At 41.4% G+C, this 24694-nt stretch overlaps 1 protein-coding gene across 2 annotated transcripts in view; it reads right to left on the bottom strand.

Annotated features, from left to right (window-relative positions):
- Nucleotides 1-24694, bottom strand: part of LOC128665902 (AP-2 complex subunit alpha-2) — a 442402-nt gene that overhangs the window by 253613 nt on the left and 164095 nt on the right. For both annotated transcript variants that reach the window (XM_053720151.1, XM_053720152.1), the window contains exons 6-7: nt 23815-23916; nt 5505-5613 (exon numbers count right to left, since the gene is read on the bottom strand). In XM_053720151.1, the coding sequence (XP_053576126.1) occupies nt 5505-5613; nt 23815-23916 (211 nt within the window). The remainder of the gene's footprint in view (nt 1-5504; nt 5614-23814; nt 23917-24694) is intronic.

Raw genomic sequence — 24694 nt, 5'->3', positions numbered from 1 at the left:
GGGAACTACGAACAGATTGGAGTAGAACCCCATCCCTTGTTCTCCTAAAGGAACAGGATGAATCACTCCCATTTTTAACAGGTCTTCTACACAATGTAAGAATGCCTGTCTTTTTATGTGGTCTGAAGACAATTGAGACCTGTGGAACCTCCCCCTTGGGGGAAGCCCCTTGAATTCCAGAAGATAACCTTGGGAGACTATTTCTAGTGCCCAAGGATCCAGAACATCTCTTGCCCAAGCCTGAGCGAAGAGAGAGAGTCTGCCCCCCACCAGATCCGGTCCCGGATCGGGGGCCAACATCTCATGCTGTCTTGGTAGCAGTGGCAGGTTTCTTGGCCTGCTTTCCTTTGTTCCAGCCTTGCATTGGTCTCCAGGCTGGCTTGGCTTGAGAAGTATTACCCTCTTGCTTAGAGGACGTAGCACTTGGGGCTGGTCCGTTTCTGCGAAAGGGACGAAAATTAGGTTTATTTTTGGCCTTGAAAGACCTATCCTGAGGAAGGGCGTGGCCCTTGCCCCCAGTGATATCAGAGATAATCTCTTTCAAGTCAGGGCCAAACAGCGTTTTCCCCTTGAAAGGAATGTTAAGCAATTTGTTCTTGGAAGACGCATCCGCTGACCAAGATTTTAACCAAAGCGCTCTGCGCGCCACAATAGCAAAACCAGAATTTTTCGCCGCTAACCTAGCCAATTGCAAAGTGGCGTCTAGGGTGAAAGAATTAGCCAATTTGAGAGCATGAATTCTGTCCATAATCTCCTCATAAGAAGAAGAATTATTATTGAGCGCCTTTTCTAGCTCATCGAACCAGAAACACGCTGCTGTAGTGACAGGAACAATGCATGAAATTGGTTGTAGAAGGTAACCTTGCTGAACAAACATCTTTTTAAGCAAACCTTCTAATTTTTTATCCATAGGATCTTTGAAAGCACAACTATCTTCTATGGGTATAGTGGTGCGTTTGTTTAGAGTAGAAACCGCCCCCTCGACCTTGGGGACTGTCTGCCATAAGTCCTTTCTGGGGTCGACCATAGGAAACAATTTTTTAAATATGGGGGGAGGGACGAAAGGTATACCGGGCCTTTCCCATTCTTTATTTACAATGTCCGCCACCCGCTTGGGTATAGGAAAAGCTTCGGGGGGCCCCGGGACCTCTAGGAACTTGTCCATTTTACATAGTTTCTCTGGAATGACCAAATTCTCACAATCATCCAGAGTGGATAACACCTCCTTAAGCAGAGAGCGGAGATGTTCCAATTTAAATTTAAATGTAATCACATCAGGTTCAGCTTGTTGAGAAATTTTCCCTGAATCTGAAATTTCTCCCTCAGACAAAACCTCCCTGGCCCCCTCAGACTGGTGTAGGGGCCCTTGAGAACCAATATCATCAGCGTCCTCATGCTCTTCAGTATTTTCTAAAACAGAGCAGTCGCGCTTTCGCTGATAAGTGGGCATTTTGGCTAAAATGTTTTTGATAGAATTATCCATTACAGCCGTTAATTGTTGCATAGTAAGGAGTATTGGCGCGCTAGATGTACTAGGGGCCTCCTGTGTGGGCAAGACTGGTGTAGACGAAGGAGGGGATGATGCAGTACCATGCTTACTCCCCTCACTTGAGGAATCATCTTGGGCATCATTTTCTCTAAATTTTGTGTCACATAAATCACATCTATTTAAATGAGAAGGAACCTTGGCTTCCCCACATTCAGAACACAGTCTATCTGGTAGTTCAGACATGTTAAACAGGCAAAAACTTGATAACAAAGTACAAAAAACGTTTTAAAATAAACCGTTACTGTCACTTTAAATTTTAAACTGAACACACTTTATTACTGCAATTGCGAAAAAGTATGAAGGAATTGTTCAAAATTCACCAAAATTTCACCACAGTGTCTTAAAGCCTTAAAAGTATTGCACACCAAATTTGGAAGCTTTAACCCTTAAAATAACGGAACCGGAGCCGTTTTTATATTTAACCCCTTTACAGTCCCTGGTATCTGCTTTGCTGAGACCCAACCAAGCCCAAAGGGGAATACGATACCAAATGACGCCTTCAGAAAGTCTTTTCTATGTATCAGAGCTCCTCACACATGCATCTGCATGTCATGCTTCTCAAAAACAAGTGCGCAATAGAGGCGCGAAAATGAGACTCTGCCTATGATTAGGGAAAGCCCCTAGAGAATAAGGTGTCCAATACAGTGCCTGCCGGTTATTTTACATAATTCCCAAGATTAAAATAATTCCTCAAGGCTATGGAGTATAAAATATGTTTATATATAAATCGATTTAGCCCAGAAAATGTCTACAGTCTTAAAAAGCCCTTGTGAAGCCCTTTTTTTCTTTCTGTAATAAAAATGGCTTACCGGATCCCATAGGGAAAATGACAGCTTCCAGCATTACATCGTCTTGTTAGAATGTGTCATACCTCAAGCAGCAAAAGTCTGCTCACTGTTCCCCCAACTGAAGTTAATTCCTCTCAACAGTCCTGTGTGGAAACAGCCATCGATTTTAGTAACGGTTGCTAAAATCATTTTCCTCTTACAAACAGAAATCTTCATCTCTTTTCTGTTTCAGAGTAAATAGTACATACCAGCACTATTTTAAAATAACAAACTCTTGATTGAATAATAAAAACTACAGTTAAACACTAAAAAACTCTAAGCCATCTCCGTGGAGATGTTGCCTGTACAACGGCAAAGAGAATGACTGGGGAAGGCGGAGCCTAGGAGGGATCATGTGACCAGCTTTGCTGGGCTCTTTGCCATTTCCTGTTGGGGAAGAGAATATCCCACAAGTAAGGATGACGCCGTGGACCGGACACACCTATGTTGGAGAAAACTCTAATCTGTCAGATGGCACAGGATATAATTGCTTAAACGTTTAGAAGGAGAAAAGAATTACCCAAATTATTCCATTCCCTGGAAATTACTTCAGAAATAGCATCAGGGAGATTAAACACTTCTGGAATAACTACAGGAGATTTAAAAACCTTAATTAAACGTTTATTAAAGATTAAAGATTTATCAGCATCAACCTCTGAGACAGAAACCTCTGAACCAGAAGAACCATTATCAGTATCAGAATGATGATGTTCATTTAAAAATTCATCTGAAAAAAGCGAAGTTTTAAAAGACTTTTATGTAAACTAGAAGGAGAAATAACAGACATAGCCTTCTTAATGGATTTAAAAAATAAAATCTCTTATGTTTATCAGGAACACTCTGAAAATTAGATGTTGACGGGACAGCAACAGGTAATGTAACAGTACTAAAGGAAATTTTATCTGCATTAATAAGTTTGTCATGACATGCAATACAAACAACAGCTGGAGAAACAGATACCAAAAATTATAGCAGATACACTTAGCTTGATAGCTCCAGCACTAGACAGCGATTTTCCTGTAGTATCTTCTGACTCAGATGCAACGTGAGACATCTTGCAATATGTAAGATAAAAAACAACATATAAAGCAAAATTGATCAAATTCCTTAAATGACAGTTTCAGGAATGGGAAAAAAATGCCAAAGAACAAGCTTCTAGCAACCAGAAGCAATGAAAAAATAAGACTTAAATAATATGGAGACAAAAGCGACGCCCTTATTTTTTAGCGCCAAATAAGACGCCCACATTATTTGGCGCCTAAATGCTTTTGGCGCCAAAAATGACGCCACATCCGGAACGCCGACATTTTTGGCGCAAAATAACGTCAAAAAATGACGCAACTTCCGGCGACACGTATGACGCCGGAAACGGAAAAGAATTTTTGCGCCAAAAAAGTCCGCGCCAAGAATGACGCAATAAAATGAAGCATTTTCAGCCCCCGCGAGCCTAACAGCCCACAGGAAAAAAAGAGTCAAATTTTTGAAGGTAAGAAAAAAAGATTAATTCAAATGCATTATCCCAAATATGAAACTGACTGTCTGAAAAATAAGGAATGTTGAACATTCTGAGTCAAGGCAAATAAATGTTTGAATACATATATTTAGAACTTTATAAACAAAGTGCCCAACCATAGCTTAGAGTGTCACAGAAAATAAGATTTACTTACCCCAGGACACTCATCTACATGTTTGTAGAAAGCCAAACCAGTACTGAAACGAGAATCAGCAGAGGTAATGAGTATATTGTCGATCTGAAAAGGGAGGTAAGAGATGAATCTCTACGACCGATAACAGAGAACCTATGAAATAGACCCCGTAGAAGGAGATCACTGCATTCAAATAGGCAATACTCTCCTCACATCCCTCTGACATTCACTGCACGCTGAGAGGAAAACCGGGCTCCAACTTGCTGCGGAGCGCATATCAACGTAGAATCTAGCACAAACTTACTTCACCACCTCCATCGGAGGCAAAGTTTGTAAAACTGAATTGTGGGTGTGGTGAGGGGTGTATTTATAGGCATTTTAAGGTTTGGGAAACTTTGCCCCTCCTGGTAGGAATGTATATCCCATACGTCACTAGCTCATGGACTCTTGCTAATTACATGAAAGAAAAGGTTTTTATTCAGAAACGGTGCAAATTGAACCGTTGTAAACCGAGGGCCACCTGTATATATATATATATATATATATATATATATTCATTAAAATTATGGTGGAGATAAAAGTTTGAGATTAAAATCCTCCATGTCTCAAAAGTAAATCAATAAAAAATTTAAATGAACTTTACATAAGCAGCAATCAGAAATCTGCTACTGAAGAGTTCTAATAAGAACGAAACATGCTGTCTAGCAGTGTATTTGCTGCAATCACCCTATTAAGGGATCGCTGTGTTAAAACAGTATTTGAAGCAAAAAGTCTGATATTTTGCATATCTTACCCAGAATCCTCTTGTGCATTGGTAACAATGTATATGGAGTTTTACTGGGGAAAAGCAAGCGGGATACTTGCCTAGATGTGTTAATTGCCTATGCAAGTCCGTTGGCTTCAGGGCAGCAAAACGGCTAGGACATTCCATGCCGTAATAATGGAGCTAAAGCCGAGCGCAGTTAGGACCGCATAGAATGTCCTAATGTCGGCAAGAGGTTAAACTGAATATTGTTTCTGGCCACTTTGAAATGGCTGCCAAGCTCAGCCCACTAAAGACATAACAATCTGGGCTGCATCTAAGCACTCTGTTGAATAGCATTGGCAGTCTGTCGAATCCAACTAGTGAGTCTTTTGTGATTGGATGCCATATGCAGCCTATTTCGTGATGTCATCAGTGGGTTGGGCTTGACAGCCATTTCAAAGTGGACAGAAACAAAATTAATTTTAAAGTATCTTTTTACCATTCTTGCTGCATAAGAAAGAAAAGGTGCAGGAGGCTATTTTAAGGTAAGACTTTAAGATGACCAAGGTGTAGACTGTCCCTTTAAGTGGTTTAAATTCGGCTTCACGCTTTCTTTTCCTGACAAAATCAAGTTAAACACAAGTCACTTTTTCAATTATTATTATTATTATTTTTTAAATATTCCAATTTAGCTGTCTAATTTCCACCTACATCACAGGGAGCTCTGCACATATTACCTGGGGGAGGATAACACTGCAACAGCCTTAATAGCTTCACGGACAGCCAGGGAGCGGGAACAAAGTAGTACGTGTAATCTTGCAAGTCTGTAGAAGCCGAGGTGACGATCTGGATGTTAAAAATAAAAATGTGTGCTTTAGTCTGCAAGCCTAATTAGAAAATCTAAAACTCAAGCAGTATGGACAAATAATACAAAGATAGATTAGATCTGTAACAAATCCCAAGCTGCTGTTTGTTTTGCTATAATGTGATAAGTGAGGGGGCTGTATATAACCATAACTATGTAAAATCAGCAGGTTATTAGAACAGCATGTAAGGGAATTAGTCCATGAAAACAAACGCTGAGTCAGCCGTGCAGCTGTGGTTATGTTTAAAGAAAAGAAAAAAAAATCAAAGAACACTACAATCTGCACTTAAAGTGACAGTCTCCTTGAATTTTTTTTTATTGTTTAAAAAGATAGATAATCCCTTTATTACTCATTCCCAAGTTTTGCATAACCATCACGGTTATATTAATATACTTTTTACCTCTGTGATTACTTTGTATCTAAGCCTCTGCAGACTGCCAACTTATTTCAGTTCTTTTGACATACTTGCATTTTAGCCAATCAGTGCTGACTCATAAGTAACTCCACGGGAGTGAGTACAATGTTATCTATATGGTACACATGAACTAGCGCTGTCTAACTGGGAAAAATCTGTCAAAATGCACTGAGATAAGAGGTGGCAATCAAGGGCTTACAAATTAGCATATGCGCCTACCTAGGTTTAGCTTATATATCAAGAGAACAAAATTTGGTGATAAAAGTAAATTGGAACGTTAAAAATTACATTCCCTATCTGAATTAAAATGACTAGATAGAGGATGACATTTCAAAAAAAATAAATATCCAATTTAGGTCTATTAGACATATGCAGATGGGGGTTTTGATGTCTCTGAATGCCGATGGCAGTGGACGCTTGTGGCATTCGGTTCTTATAGGAGCCGGATTTAGACTTGTGAAAGTGCAGCACACTAGTGTGTTGCACTTTCACAAGAAGAAATCCGAACGCAGCGAGCGTCTGCCTTCTTCCCCATTCGGATACTATCTAAATACACGTCTAACTTCTATTAGTCATTAGCTCTCTTTGTATCCTTTGTTAAAGAGTAGCCCTAGGTGAACTCAAGAGCATGGCACCAGTGTTTGTAACATTGTTTATTTAAGTTTTATATAATGTTGCAAATCCTGCTGCCATGGACATGTCCCTGAATTCCTATCAGCCTGCATACATTTACTTTTCAACTAAGGATACCAATAGAACAAAGCAAATTTGCTAATAAAAGTAAATTGGAAAGATGTTTACAATAACATATTATATCTGAATCATTGTTTGATTTTGTATATGCGATACAAAGGGCATGTTTAAAAATGAAAGGGATACTGAACCCAAATTTTTTCTTTCCCGATTTAGATTGAAGGAAGACGGATTAGTTGTCGATATGCTAAATACAGTAGAAGATGCGGGTGGAGGATCAGGTCTGTTTACCATAACGCAATGGTAAGAATTAAAAAAAAAGAAGCGTCTTTGTATAGTTTAATGAATTAAAAGTACCCATGTTTTTAAGATTATTTCTCTTGTTAAGTGTGTTCAGTCCACGGGTCATCCATTACTTATGGGATATATTCTCCTTCCCAACAGGAAGTTACAAGAGGATCACCCAAGCAGAGCTGCTATATAGCTCCACCACTCACATGTCATATCCAGTCATTCTCTTGCAAGTCTCAACAAAGGAGGTTGTGAGAGGAGATAGGAGTAACATTCTTCAATCAAAAGTTTATTATTTTAAAATAGCACCGGAGTGTGCTGTTTGTTCTCTCAGGCAGTATTTAGAAGAAGAATCTGCCTGCGTTTTTTCTATGATCTTAGCAGACGTAACTAAGATCCACTGGCTGTTCTCGCACATTCTGAGGAGTGGGGTATCTTCGGAGAAGGGAATAGCATGCGGGGTCCCCCGCAAATGAGGTATGTGCAGTAAAATATTTTCTAGGAATGGAATTGACTAAGAAAACACTGCTGATACCCATATGACGTCAGTACAGACTTAAATGCAGTAGTAGCCAGGGCCGGATTTCCCAGTAGGCATGTGCCTACAGGCGCCTTGCAGTGAGGGGCGCCTGCCTGTTAGTAATAAAAAAAAAAAAAAAAAAAAAAAAAAAAATTTTTTTTTTTTTTGTGAGGGCATTAATTTTAGTAAGAATTGTGCTGCCAGGTGCTTACAGAGTCGAGTGTTTATTGGGAATATGTTACAGCAGTTGAGGGAGCCATGAAAAGGAGAGAGGGGCAAATATTAAAACTAAACCCCTCCCATTTTCGCCAGGCATGTTTAGTTTCACTTTTATTTTATGTACTACTGTTGCCTCACACAGCCAAGCTCCATGCTGATGTGTAGCAGACACTTTTTGTTGAGGAATGAAAGCTTCAAAACAACAGGTTAGGACTGTACAAGGCTTCTAATGCTGCCTAGAATGACAACATAACAAGCAGAGCACTTTAACCCCTTGGCTACCAGAGAGGGTTGCAGTGTATTCACTTGTTATGTGCTGTAGGGCATTTTTATAGCCAGGGGGTTAAATTCTGCTTCAGGATGAATGTTTTTGTTCTATAAAGGCCTTGGAGGTTATGTAGGACTAGCTGCTCTGCTCTTTATTACAAGCTGCCAATTGTGATTTACAAATTTTACAGCCTTTAGGGCACTTTGACAACAAAGTTTGTAGACTGTAAGGCTGTAAAATGTGTATGTGTGTAAACCACTCACATGGCATATTTGTTTGTATGTATGTATATGTATGTGTGTGTGTATATATATATATATATATATATATATATATATATATATATATATATATATATATATATATATATATATATATATATATATATATATATATATATATATACACACACCCATCACATAAAAAATTGTTAATCTGTTCTTTTATCAAGTAAGTGTGGTATTTTTGTATTGTGGTAAATTGAATTTCTAATTTCTAATTCTAAACACATTTGTTGACCCCTGTATTACATATAATCTACAACATTCCATGTTTTCCTTTGAGAGCAACATCATATTATATTTATATTTCATAACAAAATAAATGTAAAATCTGTGTGTATTTGTACCAAAAATATCAGAGTTCACAAGATTTTTTTCATGTAGTGGAAAAAATACCTACATTTTATGTTTTCTTCCACTGGCTGCACAGGTTGTTGATGAGCTTGCATGCTGCTAGTTTTAATATTGCTATTTTTTACACAAAACTGTGTTTAACTCCAACAAAATGTTAAGCACATAGTCAAAGTCATCTCCAGAAAAGCAATACACTAATGGCTTGTCAATAAACATGTCCTATGAGCCCATCTGGGTCTGCACAGATGTGTATTGCTGTCTCAGAACTAACATTGACTATGTGTTTAACTCTTTTGCAAGAGGCTAACACACTTCTGTGCAAGCACTAGTGCAATATTAAAATGCTCTAGCAAACTGTCACATTTTATGTCACTTTAAATAGGTTTTTCTTTAGAATATTTTGCATTAAAAGTTTAACATGATTTGTTTTTGTTATACATAATAGAAATTGTATGGCCATTTGAGTCAAGTGAATATTGATTTTTGGTGTAGCTTCCATTACAACAAATATTGCAATTGGTGTGTGTATTTGTGTATCTCCAATAAAAGGGAAAATGTAATTTTACATCTAATATTTATTTTTAGTTGTCCTAAATAATAATAAAAAAAAGTCGTCATTTTTTTCCACTTTTTTTTGGGGGGGGGGGGGTAGGGGGGCGCTTCAGGTTTTTGTGCCTACCGGCACCTGAGATGTAAATCCGGCCCTGGTAGTAGCGACTGGTATCAGGCTGATAAATGTATGCGCAGTTGAGTTATTTTCTAGGGACTAGAATTTAACTTTAAATACTGTTAGTACTGAAATAATGTATGAGCCTTAACTGCAGTAGAAGCGACTGGTAGCAGGCTTAGTGATAACTTTGCATAACACTGGAAAGTTGTTTTTTAAAAACGTTTACTGGCATGTTAATCGTTTGTGAGGTACTTGGTGATAAATCTTTTGGGGCATGATTTTTTTCCACATGGCTAACGTATATTTCTGCATAGACACCGTTATATCAGGTCTCCCACTGTTGTGATATGAGTGGGAGGGACCTTTTTTTAGCGCCTTGTTGCGCAGTTAAAATTCTAGCACAGTCTTCCTGCTTCTTCCTCTTTGATCCAGGACGTCTCCAGAGAGCTCAGGGGTCTTCAAAATTTGAGGGAGGTAATCAGTCACAGCAGTCCTGTGACAGCGTGTTTGACTGTGAGAAAAGCATTAAATCTTAAATTGATTATCCGTTTTGGGTATTGAGGGGTTAATCATCCTTTTGCTAATGGGTGCAATCCTATGCTAATTTCATACATTTACTGTTTAAAATTGGTTGCTATAACCTTATTAGTTCGTTGTTATTTCAACTGTGACAGGTTTTTTTTTTGTGTTTTTAAAAGCGCTGCAGCGTTTTTTATATTGCTTGTAAACTTATTGAAAGAAATTTCCAAGCTTGATAGCTTCATTGCTAGTCTGTTTAAACATGTCTGACACAGATGAATCTGCTTGCTCATTATGTTTAAAGGCCAATGTGGAGCCCAATAGAAATATGTGTACCAATTGTATTGATGTTACTTTAAATAAAAGTCTGTCTTTACCGGTAAAGAAATTATCACCAGACAACGAGGGGGAAGTTATGCCGCCTAACTCTCCTCACGTGTCAGTACCTTTGCCTCCCGCTCAGGAGGAGCGTGAGATTGTGGCGCCAAGCACATCAAGACACTTACAAATCACTTTACAAGATATGGCTAATGTTATGAAAGAAGTATTATCTAATTTGCCTGAGTTAAGAGGCAAGCGCGATAGCTCTGGGTTAAGGACAGAGCGCACTGATGATATGAGGGCCATGTCTGACACTGCGTCACAATTTGCAGAACATGAGGACGTAGAGCTTCATTCTGTGGGTGACGGATCTGATCCAGGGAGACCGGATTCAGAAATGTCAAATTTTAAATTTAAGCTTGAGAACCTCCGTGTATTACTAGGGGAGGTATTAGCGGCTCTGAATGATTGCGACACGGTTGCAATCCCAGAGAAATTATGTAGGCTGGATAAATACTATGCGGTACCGGTGTGTACTGACGTTTTTCCTATACCTAAAAGGCTTACAGAGATTATTAACAAGGAGTGGGATAAACCCGGTGTGCCTTTTTCCCCTCCTCCGATATTTAGAAAAATGTTCCCAATAGACGCCACCACACGAGATTTATGGCAGACGGTCCCTAAGGTGGAGGGAGCAGTTTCTACTTTAGCCAAGCGTACCACTATTCCGGTGGAGGATAGTTGTGCTTTCTCAGATCCAATGGATAAAAAATTAGAAGGTTACCTTAAGAAAATGTTTGTTCAACAAGGTTTTATATTATAGCCCCTTGCATGCATTGCGCCCGTCACTGCTGCAGCGGCTTTCTGTTTTGAGTCTCTGGAAGAGGCTATTCGCACAGCACCATTGGATGAGACTTTGAACAAGCTTAAAGCCCTTAAGCTAGCTAATGCATTTGTTTCTGATGCCGTTGTGCATTTAACCAAACTAACGGCTAAGAACTCCGGATTCGCCATTCAGGCGCGCAGAGCGCTATGGCTTAAATCCTGGTCAGCAGATGTAACCTCTAAATCTAAATTGCTTAATATTCCTTTCAAAGGGCAAACCTTATTCGGGCCCGGCTTGAAGGAGATTATTGCTGACATTACTGGAGGTAAGGGTCACACCCTTCCTCAGGACAGGGCCAAAACAAAGGCCAAACAGTCTAGTTTTCGTGCCTTTCGTAATTTCAAGGCAGGAGCAGCATCAACTTCCTCCGCTCCAAAACAGGAAGGAACTGCTGCTCGTTACAGACAGGGTTGGAAAAGCAACCAGTCCTGGAACAAGGGCAAGCAGGCCAGAAAGCCTACTTCTGCCCCTAAGACAGCATGAAGAGAGGGCCCCCTATCCGGAAACGGATCTAGTGGGGGGCAGACTTTCTCTCTTCGCCCAGGATCCCTGGGCGTTGGAGATTATATCTCAGGGATACCTTCTGGACTTCAAAGCTTCTCCTCCACAAGGGAGATTTCATCTTTCAAGGTTATCAGCAAACCAAATAAAGAAAGAGGCTTTTCTTCACTGTGTACAAGACCTCCTAGTAATGGGGGTGATCCACCCAGTTCCGCGGACGGAACAAGGGCAAGGATTTTACTCAAATCTGTTTGTGGTTCCCAAGAAAGAGGGAACCTTCAGACCAATCTTGGACCTAAAGATCTTAAACAAATTCCTAAGAGTTCCATCATTCAAAATGGAGACTATTCGAACCATCCTACCCATGATCCAAGAGGGTCAGTATATGACCACAGTGGACTTAAAGGATGCCTACCTTCACATACCGATTCACAAAGATCATTATCGGTACCTAAGGTTTGCCTTTCTAGACAGGCATTACCAGTTTGTAGATCTTCCCTTCGGGTTAGCTACGGCCACGAGAATTTTTACAAAGGTTCTGGGCTCGCTTCTGGCGGTACTAAGACCGCGAGGCATAGCGGTGGCTCCGTACTTAGACAACATTCTGATACAAGCGTCAAGTTTTCAAAATGCAAAGTCTCATACAGAGATAGTTCTAGCATTTCTGAGGTCGCATGGGTGGAAAGTGAACATGGAAAAGAGTTCTCTGTTACCACTCACAAGGGTTCCCTTTCTAGGGACTCTTATAGATTCTGTAGAGATGAAGATTTACCTGACGGAGTCCAGGTTATCAAAAATCCTAAATGCTTGCCGTGTCCTTCATTCCATTCCAAGCCCATCAGTAGCTCAGTGCATGGAAGTAATCGGCTTAATGGTCGCGGCAATGGACATAGTGCCATTTGCGCGCCTGCATCTCAGACCGCTGCAATTATGCATGCTGAGTCAGTGGAATGGGGATTACTCAGATCTGTCCCCTTTACTAAATCTGGACCAGGAGACCAGAGATTCTCTTCTCTGGTGGTTGTCTCGGATTCATCTGTCCAAGGGAATGACTTTTCGCAGACCAGATTGGACGATTGTAACAACAGATGCCAGCCTTCTAGGCTGGGGCGCAGTCTGGAATTCCCTGAAGGCTCAGGGATCATGGACTCAGGAGGAGAAACTCCTTCCAATAAACATTCTGGAATTAAGAGCGATATTCAATGCTCTTCTAGCTTGGCCTCAGTTAGCAACACTGAGGATCATCAGATTTCAGTCGGACAACATCACGACTGTGGCTTACATCATCAAGGGGGAACCAGGAGTTCCCTAGTGATGTTAGAAGTCTCAAAGATAATTCGCTGGGCAGAGTCTCACTCTTGCCATCTGTCAGCGATCTACATCCCAGGCGTGGAGAACTGGGAGGCGGACTTTCTAAGCCGCCAGACCTTTCACCCGGGGGAGTGGGAACTTCACCCGGAGGTATTTGCTCAACTGATTCTTCGTTGGGGCGAACCGGAACTGGATCTCATGGTTTCTCGCCAGAACGCCAAGCTTCCTTGTTACGGATCCAGGTCCAGGGACCCGGGAGCGGTGCTGGTAGATGCACTAGTAGCCCCTTGGATTTTCAACATGTCTTATGTGTTCCCACCGTTTCCGAGCGCATCGGTGATTCTGATAGCGCCTGCGTGGCCACGCAGGACCTGGTATGCAGACCTAGTGGACATGTCGTCCTGTCCACCATGGTCTCTGCCTCTGAGGCAGGACCTTCTACTTCAGGGTCCTTTCAACCATCCAAGCCTAATTTCTCTGAGGCTGACTGCATGGAGATTGAACGCTTGATTCTCTCAAAGCGTGGTTTCTCGTAGTCGGTTATTGATACATTGATACAGGCTCGGAAACCGGTTACCAGAAAAATTTACCATAAGATATGGCGTAAATATTTACATTGGTGTGAATCCAAGAGTTACTCATGGAGTAAGGTTAGGATTCCTAGGATATTGTCTTTTCTACAAGAGGGTTTAGAAAAGGGTTTATCCGCTAGTTCGTTAAAGGGACAGATTTCTGCTCTGTCTATTCTTTTACACAAACGTCTGGCAGAGAATCCAGACGTTCAGGCTTTTTGTCAGGCTTTGGCTAGGATTAAGCCTGTGTTTAAAACTGTTGCTCCTCCGTGGAGCTTAAACTTGGTTCTTAAAGTTCTTCAGGGTGTTCCGTTTGAACCCCTTCATTCCATTGATATTAAGCTTTTATCTTGGAAAGTTCTGTTTTTGATGGCTATTTCCTCGGCTCGAAGAGTCTCTGAGTTATCTGCCTTACATTGCGATTCTCCTTATCTGATTTTTCATTCAGACAAGGTAGTTTTGCGTACTAAACCTGGAATTTTACGTAAGGTTGTTTCTAATAGGAATATCAATCAGGAGATTGTTGTTCCATCATTATGTCCTAACCCTTCTTCAAAGAAGGAACGTCTTTTGCATAATCTGGACGTAGTCCGTGCCCTGAAGTTCTACTTACAGGCAACTAAGGATTTTCGGCAAACTTCTTCTCTGTTTGTCGTTTATTCTGGACAGAGGAGAGGTCAAAAGGCTTCGGCTACCTCTCTCTCTTTTTGGCTTCGTAGCATAATACGTTTAGCCTATGAGACTGCTGGACAGCAGCCCCCTGAAAGAATTACAGCTCATTCCACTAGAGCTGTGGCTTCCACCTGGGCCTTTAAGAATGAGGCCTCTGTTGAACAGATTTGCAAGGCTGCAACTTGGTCTTCACTTCATACCTTTTCAAAATTTTACAAATTTGACACTTTTGCTTCTTCGGAGGCTGTTTTTGGGAGAAAGGTTCTACAGGCAGTGGTTCCTTCTGTTTAAAGTTCCTGCCTTGTCCCTCCCATCATCCGTGTACTTTAGCTTTGGTATTGGTATCCCATAAGTAATGGATGACCCGTGGACTGAACACACTTAACAAGAGAAAACATAATTTATGCTTACCTGATAAATTTATTTCTCTTGTAGTGTGTTCAGTCCACGGCCCGCCCTGTCTTTTTTTGAGGCAGTTCTAAATTTTAATTAAAACTCCAGTCACCACTGCACCCTATAGTTTCTCCTTTCTCGTCTTGTTTCGGTCGAATGAATGGATATGACATGTGAGTGGTGGAGCTATATAGCAGCTCTGCTTGGGTGATCCTCTTGCAACTTCCTGTTGGGAAGGAGAATATATCCCATAAGTAATGGATGACCCGTGGACTGAACACACTACAAGAGAAATAAATTTATCAGGTACGCATAAATTATGTTTTTTAGATACTGGACAGTCTACAATAGAATTATTATTGTTTTAAAAGATAGATAATCCCTTTATTACCCATTCCCCAGTTTTATACAACCAACGCTTATATTAAAGGGACACTGAACCCAAATTTTTTTCTTTTGTGATTCAGATAGAGCATGCAATTTTAAGCATCTTTCTAATTTACTCCTATTATCAAATTTTCTTTATTCTCTTGGTATCTTTATTTGAAATGCAAGAACCTAAGTTTAGATGCCGGCCCATTTTTGGTGAATAACCTGGGTTGTCCTTGCTGATTGGTGGAAAAAATTCATCTACCAATCAAAAAGTGCTGTCCAGAGTTCTTAACCCAAAAAAAGCTTAGATGGTTTTTATTTCAAATAAAGATAGCAAGAGAACGAATAAAAATTGATAATAGGAGTAAATTAGAAAGTTGCTTAAAATTGCATGCTCTATCTGAATCACAAAACAAAAAAATTGGGTTCAGTGTCCCTTTAATATACTTTTTTACCTCTGTGATTATCTTACATCTAAGCATCTTCTGACAGCCCCCTGATCACATGACTATTTATTTATTATCATCTACTGACTTGCATTTAGTACTGTGTTGTGCTAAATCTTAAATAACTCCTTGGGCGTGATCACAATGTTATCTATATGGCCCACATGAACTAGCAATCTCCTGTTGTGAAAAGCAAATACAAATGCATGTGATAAGAGGCTGTCTATAGAGCCTTTGAAACAGGCAGAAATTTAGAGGTTTAAATGTTATAAAGTATATTAATATAACAATGTTGGTTGTACAAAGTTAGGAAATGGGTAGTAAAGGCATTATCTAGCTTTTTAAACAATAACAATTTTAGTGTAGACTGTCCCTTTAAATGTTGCAATCACTTTAAGTGTAATGCTAAATCATGTAAAAGTAAATTGCAAAGTTTAATTAACCTATAATATCAAAATAATAAAAGGGACATAAGTCATCAAAAAAACTGAACTTTTAAATTAAAAAAATACTTTTTGTGAAAATGTATTTATTTCTTTTTTTTTCTTATTTTTTTTTAAATGATTTTCACTTCTCTCCATACACGGTGTCTCGTGAATTTCTCCTGTGTTGGGTCGAGTAGTGCTTTTAAAATGACAAGAGATATTTCTAGATAATACAATATTTGTAAGCATTAATATTGTGGGATCGGTAGATCAAATAAGTATTAATGTTAAGAAAAAACAGCACACAAAAAATGTAGTAAGATCTAAATTTGGCACCACAAACTTCTAAATGATTCATTTAGGATTCAAAAACCTAAAAGTTAATTATAAATTCAGAAATGATTATTTCACACAATTTTAGTGCAGCAGGGCAGCAGGTAAAGCAGGATCAGCTGTATGTGAACAAGTGTTAGCAGTATAAACTACTTACAGTATGGGCAAGATTTATCAATCCGCAAACATATGTTCCGCATTTGATTGCAGATTGTGGGGGTTATTTGTTCCCAAATAATTAACATGGCAAAGGGGACAAGGCAAAGGAGAACCAAGGAAACCGCAAGGTCCCCTAATACAAAAAAGAACACCTCCAAGAGTGAGTCCAGCTCACAGAGACCCAAAGGGGCCCAAACATGGGAAAGAGGCCACGCCTATACCAAGCAAAACCCGGGATAAGACTGGGCACAGAGACAGAAAAGACATCTCTCCAACATCCTGCAAGCACGGAATGCCACTGAAGAGGCAAAGTCCTCCCAGTGTCTGACCATAGAATACTAAGGCATTCGACCATGAAAAAGTGTGTAATACACACAGGCTTGGTCTAACAGCTTGTACAGGATAGCTATCTAGCATGTGGAAGGTTTGCAGTTTGAAACCAGTTGCTGCTCTTGACACCTTGCAGGTGTACGCGTAAGCTATTTATATTGTATCTAGATACAGTTCTTCTCTTTGACGTGTACTGTCTGTCTGAGTTATAAGAGAGCTTTGGGTTTTCTTCCATTGTCTCCGGGTGCATTGAATCTCCTTTTAGGGATCTGTGTTTCTGGGTGATGGTTGTTCTCTGCGGGGACTTTGTTTAGCTCTGGTAGGCTTTGTACCTTTCTCTTCCTTGTGTCCTCTGCTTGTGCAGAGGTGATAGGGAGACTAGTCCTGCTAGTAGGATTTTTTGGACCTCGAGGTATCCCTTGGTTGTCCGGAGGTTCTGAGAAGTATCTTCATATGACTTTGAGCCTTGCTCCTTGGAGCGTTGGACTTTAGCTAGGGGTGGTTCCTTCCTTTGGTCGGTGCTTTCGAGTTTCGCTATCCAGATTCTCTGGATATGCATCCATATCCCTTGTGTCTGGCTTTTTGGCCAGCTGGGGTGTTTAGTTCTAGGGTAAGGTTTGCCTGAACTATTAGGTGCCCGGAACCTGTTTTTCTCCCTGAGACTTCCGGTTGCTAAAGCTTCGTTTGGCATTTCTCCTGATCCAGTCTTGGGTGGTTTTGGAGTCTTGGATCTCAGGGCTGGTCGGGGTGTTCCACAGTAGTGGGAACTTAGGCTATGTCCTTAGTCCATCTACCTAACCTGGTCATAGTTGGCCAGGTTTTCTGAATATTTTTTACTTGTTGCCACAGAATAGCCCATATAATCTGGTGGTTAGCTGTGTGGCTTGCGCCTCAAGGGTTATTGGTTCATACCCCGCTGCTGGCGCTGGATGTCCAATTTCTGGTGCGCCTTAGGGTTGCATTCCCCTGGTCAGCTTGCCAGGGTTCCCGTGGAGTCCCTGCTCTGCAGTCCAATGGGTTGGCTGTGCCTCTGCTTAGCAAGCTACTTGTAGGGGGGTCCTTTTCTAGGACATCTGTGTTGGGAATTTCTCTTCCCATTAGCCAGTGATTTTGGGCTTTGAGGACAGTTGTTGCGCTTCCGGCATCATCCCTTTCCATTAAGGGATATTCTCCTCCCTATGTATATAGAGTCCTTGCTTGGGGCTTCTCCTGGATGGGAGGCGGAAAGTTGGGATTGGTTCTCCCTGGTGTCTTGCAGGCTCCAAGTCAGACTTGTTGGGCCTTTAGTGTGATAGATCCTTAGGGCTATGGCCTTGTTGTCGGTTTTCAGAGTCGGGTTGTACTTGTACTCTGTGGGGATAGCTGTGCTATCCTTACGCTCGTTCCTGTACCTGTTTCGGGATTCTTTTGTTCCCCTATCTTAGATCCCTGAGGCTGGGTTGGTTCAGCTGGGATGGCCGAGTGGTCTAAGGCGCTGCGTTCAGGTCGCATTCTCCTCTGAATGTGTGAGCCTTGTTGAGTCTATCCTGTTAGCTCAGTCTGCTAGGGTATAGATTTTCCTTTCAACTTGCTCCATTGATTTCAGAAGAGGGTTTACTCTTCCTTCAGGTTCTGAGGTTCTCGGGGGGCCTCGATTGAGGTTTTGTGTTCCCCTTTTAAGGGACCTGTGTGTAGGTCCAGCCACTTAGGTTGCCTGGAGCGTGCCCTCTGTCTGGGGGTTGCTTTTACGGTCTGTTTCTTGCTTGACTGCTTCTTCTTCCTCGCAAGTACTCTCTGTGTCGTCCTGTTATGGACTCTGTGTTCTCAGAGGGTACTTGCGAGGAAGAAGAAGCAGTCAAGCAAGAAACAGACTGCAAAAGCAACTCCTGGACAGAGGGCACGCTCCAGGCAACCTAAGTTGCCGGACCTACACACAGGTCCCTTAAAAGGGGAATACAAAACCTCAATCGAGGCTCCCAGAGAAGGAGAGTATACCCTCAGAACAGTAAACCCTCTTCTGAAATCAATGAAGCAACGTAAATGGAAAATCTATACCTTAGCAGACTGAGCTAACAGAATAGACTCAACAAGCTCACACATCCAGAGGAGACTGGAACCCAAACACAGCGCCTTAGACCACTCGGCCATCCTGACCTGCAGACCCACACCTAGCTGGACCAAACCAGTCTCAGGGATCCAATACAGCGGAACCAAAGAATCCCGAAACAGTTACAGGAACGAGCGCAAGGATAGCACAGCCATCCCCACAGAGTACAAGTACAACCCGACTCTGAAGGCCAAAGACCTAAGGATCTATCAAAATGAAGGCCCAACAAGTCTGACTTGGAGCCCGCAAGACACCCAGGGGAACCCATCCCACCTTTCCGCCTCCCATCCAGGAGAAGCCCCAAGCACGGACTCTATCTCCATAGGGAGGAGAATATCCCCTAAGGATAGGAAAGGGATGATGCCGGAAGGGCAACCAACTGTACTCAAGGCCCGAAATCCCCGGCTAATGGGAAGAGAAATACCCAACACAGATGTTCTAGAAAAGGACCCCCTACAAGTAGCTTGCCAAGAGGCACAGCCAACCCATTCACCTGCAGAGCAGGGTATCCACGGGAACACTGGCAAGCTGACCATGGGAATGCAACTCTAAGGCACACCAGAAATTGGACATCCAGCGCCAGCAGCTGGGTATGAACCAACAACCTATGAGGCACAAGCCACACAGCTAACTACCAAATGATGGTGGCAAAGAGTAAAAAATACTCCGAAAATCTGACCAGCCATTACCAAGTTAAGTAACTGGACCAGGTTAGGTAACTGGACCAAGGACATAGGCAGAGTTCCCACTACCGTGGAACACCCCCACCAAACCTGAGATCCAAGATTCCAAAACCACCCAAGACTGGGTCAGGAAAAAGGCCAAGCGAAGCTTCAGCAACCGGAAGTCTCAGTGAGAAAAACAGGTCCGGGCACCTAATAGTTCAGGCAAACCTTACCATAGAACTAAACACCCCAGCTGGCCAAAAAGCCAGACACAAGGGATACAGATGCATATCCAGAGAATCCTGATAGCCAGAAGAACTCAAAAGCCCAGACCAAAGGACAGAACCAACCCTAGCTAAAGTCCAACGTTTCAAGGAGCAAGGCTAGAAGTCATATGAAGAACTTCTCAGAGCCTCAGAACAACCAAGGGATACCTTGAGGTAAAAAAAAAATCTTAATAATAGCAGGACTAGTCTCCCTATCACCTCCGCACAAGCAGAGGACACAAGGAAGAGAAAGGCACTAAGCCTACCCAGCTCCGAAAAACCCAGAGATAAACAAAGTCCCCGCAGTGAACAACAATCACTCGGAAACACAGATCCCTAAAAGGAAATCCAACTCACCCGGAGACAATGGAAGAAACCCAAAGGTCTCTTATAACTCAGAAAGACAATACACGTCAAGGAGTAAAAGCTGTATCTAGATACACTATAAAAAGCTTACGCATACACCTGCAGGGTGTTAAGAGCTGCAACTGGGTTCAAACTGCAAACCTTCCACATGCTAGACAGCTATCCTGTACAAGGCCAAACCGGTCAACTGCTGTAAGGGGCGTTAAGCCCTCCAACCCTCCACCATATGGGGGAGGAAAACTAAGTTCTGATGAACTCAGATGTCAGATAGAATGACACAGCTGGAAAACTCCCCTGCCTGGCCATCTATGACTGAAGGCTATAAGGACTGAAACAATCCTTCCCGCCTGAGCACTCTGCTCTTCTACCGAACCAGACGAGCAGAACAGCGCCACGTGTCTGAACAGCCGCAAGACCAAACGAACCAGACAGAACCAGCCTTCAACTAGGGTCCTAACTGGCAAGCTGCATACATTCTCCCTCAGAGGGGAACTGTAGAGGCCCTCCCCAAGGCGGAAGGTCCGGGACAATAGGGCCTGAGCACATTCTCAAAGAAACGTCTGGACTCTGCAGACGAACAATCGCCAACATTATACGCAAGCGAAAACGTGCTGCAACCTCTGGGGGGGGGACACACGCCACCCTGCATGGAGGAATCAGAAACTGGGTTACCCGCAAGTGTAGAAGTATGAATTGGTAGGAAACTCGCCTGGTTGACATGTGTCAACAAGGCCAATCCGGCTTTGTTACCGAACACTGAATCTGAAATCAAAATAGTCTCGGTATCAGAATCCTCCGTAACTGAATCTGAAACAAGCACAGTCTCAACATCAGAATCCCCCATAACTGGATAGAGGAAATATCAATATGGACTAAAGTATGAAAACAAAAACAGCACCTGACACCCACAAAAGCTGGGGCACTCACCACCTCCTATGACCAGACCCCTGCGGTTAGAATATCTGTCGCGGAAATGGGGAACGGAACGTAGCCACGCCCGAACACAAGGTGAACCGAATAGTCCCCCAACCAAAAGGCCAGGTCACTACCAAAGGCCTCAAAGTTCCTACCATGAGCCCATAAACATCACACATAAGCAGGTTGAATCACATAAACATGATTATAAACTCCCCTGTTCAATAACCCCCCCCCCCAGGAGATATTAACCCTCGATTCCAAGATACTAACAGAGACTCACCGAGACCCTTATGTCATATAGTTTTACCCGCAAAGGTGTGTAATCTCTCGGGAAAACATTCATAATACAGTACATTGATGATAAAGTAAAATGAAACTATCTTACCGGAATCTACACCGTGGAACAGGAACACGGCCTTTCAAGTGTGACGATTAGTGGCATCGCCTCCGCCATGGTCTTGAGAAAAGAAAGCAGGCAGCGAAGCGAAGTTAGACAACGCCGATTGCTTGAGGAGCTGTTAATATGAGTCAGGATGGTTTCGCAAAAAGACTCTCCCTGCAGCTCCGGACTCTAACTTTCATCCAAGCCCTCACTGAAAGACTAACAGGACTACTTAAAACTCCTGAACCATGCCGAAGAGTACTACCCTCCACAAAAAACAAAAAATTACAGTTGTATAATTGTTTTTCTCAATAAAGCTCTTTTAAAAAAAATAAAAAAATTCTGACACGTCTGCCAACCTCCTGGGACGAAAGGCAAATAATGACTGGGGGATGAGTGGAGTGGGAGGCGTATTTAAGCCGTTGGCTGGGATGTCTTTGCCTCTTCATGGTGGCCAGGTTCTTATTTCCAAATCGTAATGAATGCAGCTATGGACTCTTTCCATTTAAGAATAAAACATTGCTACAAACATTGTTATAAACACTGCTGCCATAGAGTGCTAAAGACATGCACGCTCCTGAGCCCACTTTATGCATGTTGTATCTGAATCATGAAAGTTTAATGTGGACTCTAGTGTCCTTTAATTTACGGAGATTGTATCTTCAGATGTATCTCAATAAATTAAAGTAGTACCATGGTCTGAAAAAAATAACCTTACAAGGAAGGACTTCTTGAGCTTAAGATATATGTAATTTAGACATAGAGAAGGGAGAAAGGTGATTTGGTATAAACCTTCAAATATATGAAGGGACTTAACAAAGCTACATATATATAGGAATCATCAAACAGTCCCTTATTAATGCAAGTGCACGTGGAAAGCAAAAGACCCACTGCAGGCCTATAAAGTGTATTGAATGGAGATCCTACATTTAAGACTCAGCAGGAAATTAAAAAGTTAATACTGTTTGCAGATAAAAACTGCTTAATTGATAAGGATTTGAAGAGGTTTTTGGTGGTAGAACATCCCATTACCCCCATATTTTACACGTTACCCAAAATCCACAAGGACATTAAGTGTCCACCTGGCTGTCCTATTGTGGCAGGTACTGAGTCCATCTTATCCAATATTTCTAAGTTCTTGGATATGATTTTACAACCCTATGTTGAAAATCGGTCATCCTTCATAAAAGACACAGGTGACTTTATAAACAAATTGGAAGGGATAGCTCTTTGCACAGACAAGTGCATACTGTATACTCTACAGAGCTTGTACACATCCATAAAACATGAGAGTGTAATTGCCTGTGTTAAGAAGCGTTTAAGTTACTCTAGTAAAAATAATATACAGTAAACAGAATTTTTGGAGCAACTACTAAGATTAGTTTTATTCAATAACAATTCTTTTGTTCCAGGACACATGGAACATACAAAACCAGGGGACAGCCATGGGGTGTAATGTTGCCCCCTCATATGCCAACATATTCATGGATAAATTGCACAGAGCAGAGCTTTGGCGGACAGAAGCGAATATGTACAACCCTGTCCGCCATGGATTGATAAATTAAACTCTTTATGTGCCAATGGTACCATTTAAGAAGATTATGGTAGAATACAACAGAAGATTTATCAAGGCTGCAGACGGACATGTTATCAAGAAGGAAACCTGCACGCATGCAGTAACCACTTGTGATGCAGCATCTTCAGGCAAAATTTACAATTGCACAAGAGCTCTCTTGTGAAATCCAAACCCTGTTCTCATGAAAGCAAGGGCCTGTCAATCACCCTGAACTCTCCGGGGGGGGGGATTTATCTCCGTCACCTCTTTTGCGTCTGCAGGATTGCTCAAAAGCTTCAAATGTAGCATAATAAAATGTGTCCCTTTGTAAATTTAGACCAGCACAGCTGTGCATACGGTACAGATCTATGCCAGATTAAATGGATTCCTGGATTAAAATGAACCAATTGAATGAATGAAAACCAAAAATTTTATTTTGTGATTCAGACAGAGCATAACATTTAAAAAAAGGTTCCAATTTACTTCTATTATAACATTTGCTTAATTCCCATGATATTCTGTGTTCAAGAGATACCTAGGTAGGCATCTGGAGCGCTACATGACAGGAAATAGTGCTGCCCTCTAGTGCTCTAGCAAATGAATAACATTCTTGCAAAACTGCTGCCTTATAGTGCTCCAGAAATGGGCAGGCTCCTAAGCTTACATCCCTGCTTTTCAATAAAAGATACCAAAGGAACAAAGAAATTGATAATAGAAGTAAATTAGAAAGTGGTTTAAAATCATATACTCTATCTGGATCATGAAAGAAACATTTGGGGTTTCATATCCCTTTAAGTAAATGCAAAAGCTGTCTTATACTAGAGTTGATAGTTTATGCAGGAACATCAATAAAATGTACACAACAAAGTGTGGTTGAGAGCAGCTGTCAAACAAAATAGATGCCCAAAATAATGCCTATCATATAAAGGGTTAATTTGCCTGTTCTGTTACAGAAGGCTTAGGAGAATACAGTAGGTTAGTTGTAGAATTACCCTGCTCAGTCTGGACACAGCCAATGATACAGATGTTTTAAACTCTTCTGGGTTCTTCTGTGCCAATGTAGTGATAAGACTGCTTGCAGCTGTGACCACACCCTACGGAGAAAACATGGAGATGTTAAAATGATGTTCTATAGGTCAAGATCCTAATATATTTCAAACAGGTAAAAACTGAACTCGGGCAGAATAAACGGGGGTATTGAAAGTCCCTTTATTTGAAGAGAGCCACTGGTCACCCATGGCACAACTCCTTTTTGTCAATAGCATCCTCTTAGCCAATAGCATGCGAGCCGTACAGCATAATGCTGATTGGCCCACATGGCTATTGGCTAAGAGCTGGCAACATCATCTCATTGAAAAAAAAATAGTGTTTTGCAGTGGGAGGCCGGAGGTGCTAAGCTCGGCATAAACTTGCTGCAAATAAAGGTATTTTCAGAATTATGTTTTTATACTTCATGACTGAAAGTCCCCTTTGTTTATAGCACTGGTAAATCTTAGCATTTTAAAAATGCCAGGATTTTCCATCACTTTAAACTTAACGGGACATTCAGCCCCAAAATTGTTATTGTTTAAAAAGATAGAACTCCTTTACTATCCATTCCCGAGCTTTGAACAACCAACATTGTTATATTAATATACTTTATAACATTTAAACTTCTAAATTTCTGCCCGTTTCTAAGCCACTACAGACAGCCTCTTATCACATGCTTTTTTTTTTTATTAGCTTTTCACAACAGGAGACTGCTAGTTCATGTGATATGATATAGATAACATTGTGCTCATGTCTGTGAAGTTGTGACTGACACTGCACTGATTGGCTAAAATGCAAGTCAATAGATAATAAATAAATAGCCATGAAATAAGGAGCAATCTA

This window comes from Bombina bombina, chromosome 7 (genome assembly GCF_027579735.1).
Source record: "Bombina bombina isolate aBomBom1 chromosome 7, aBomBom1.pri, whole genome shotgun sequence".
NCBI lineage: Eukaryota > Metazoa > Chordata > Amphibia > Anura > Bombinatoridae > Bombina > Bombina bombina.
The sequence above is the reverse complement of the archived record's forward strand: the minus strand, read 5'-3'. Positions and strand labels throughout refer to the sequence as shown.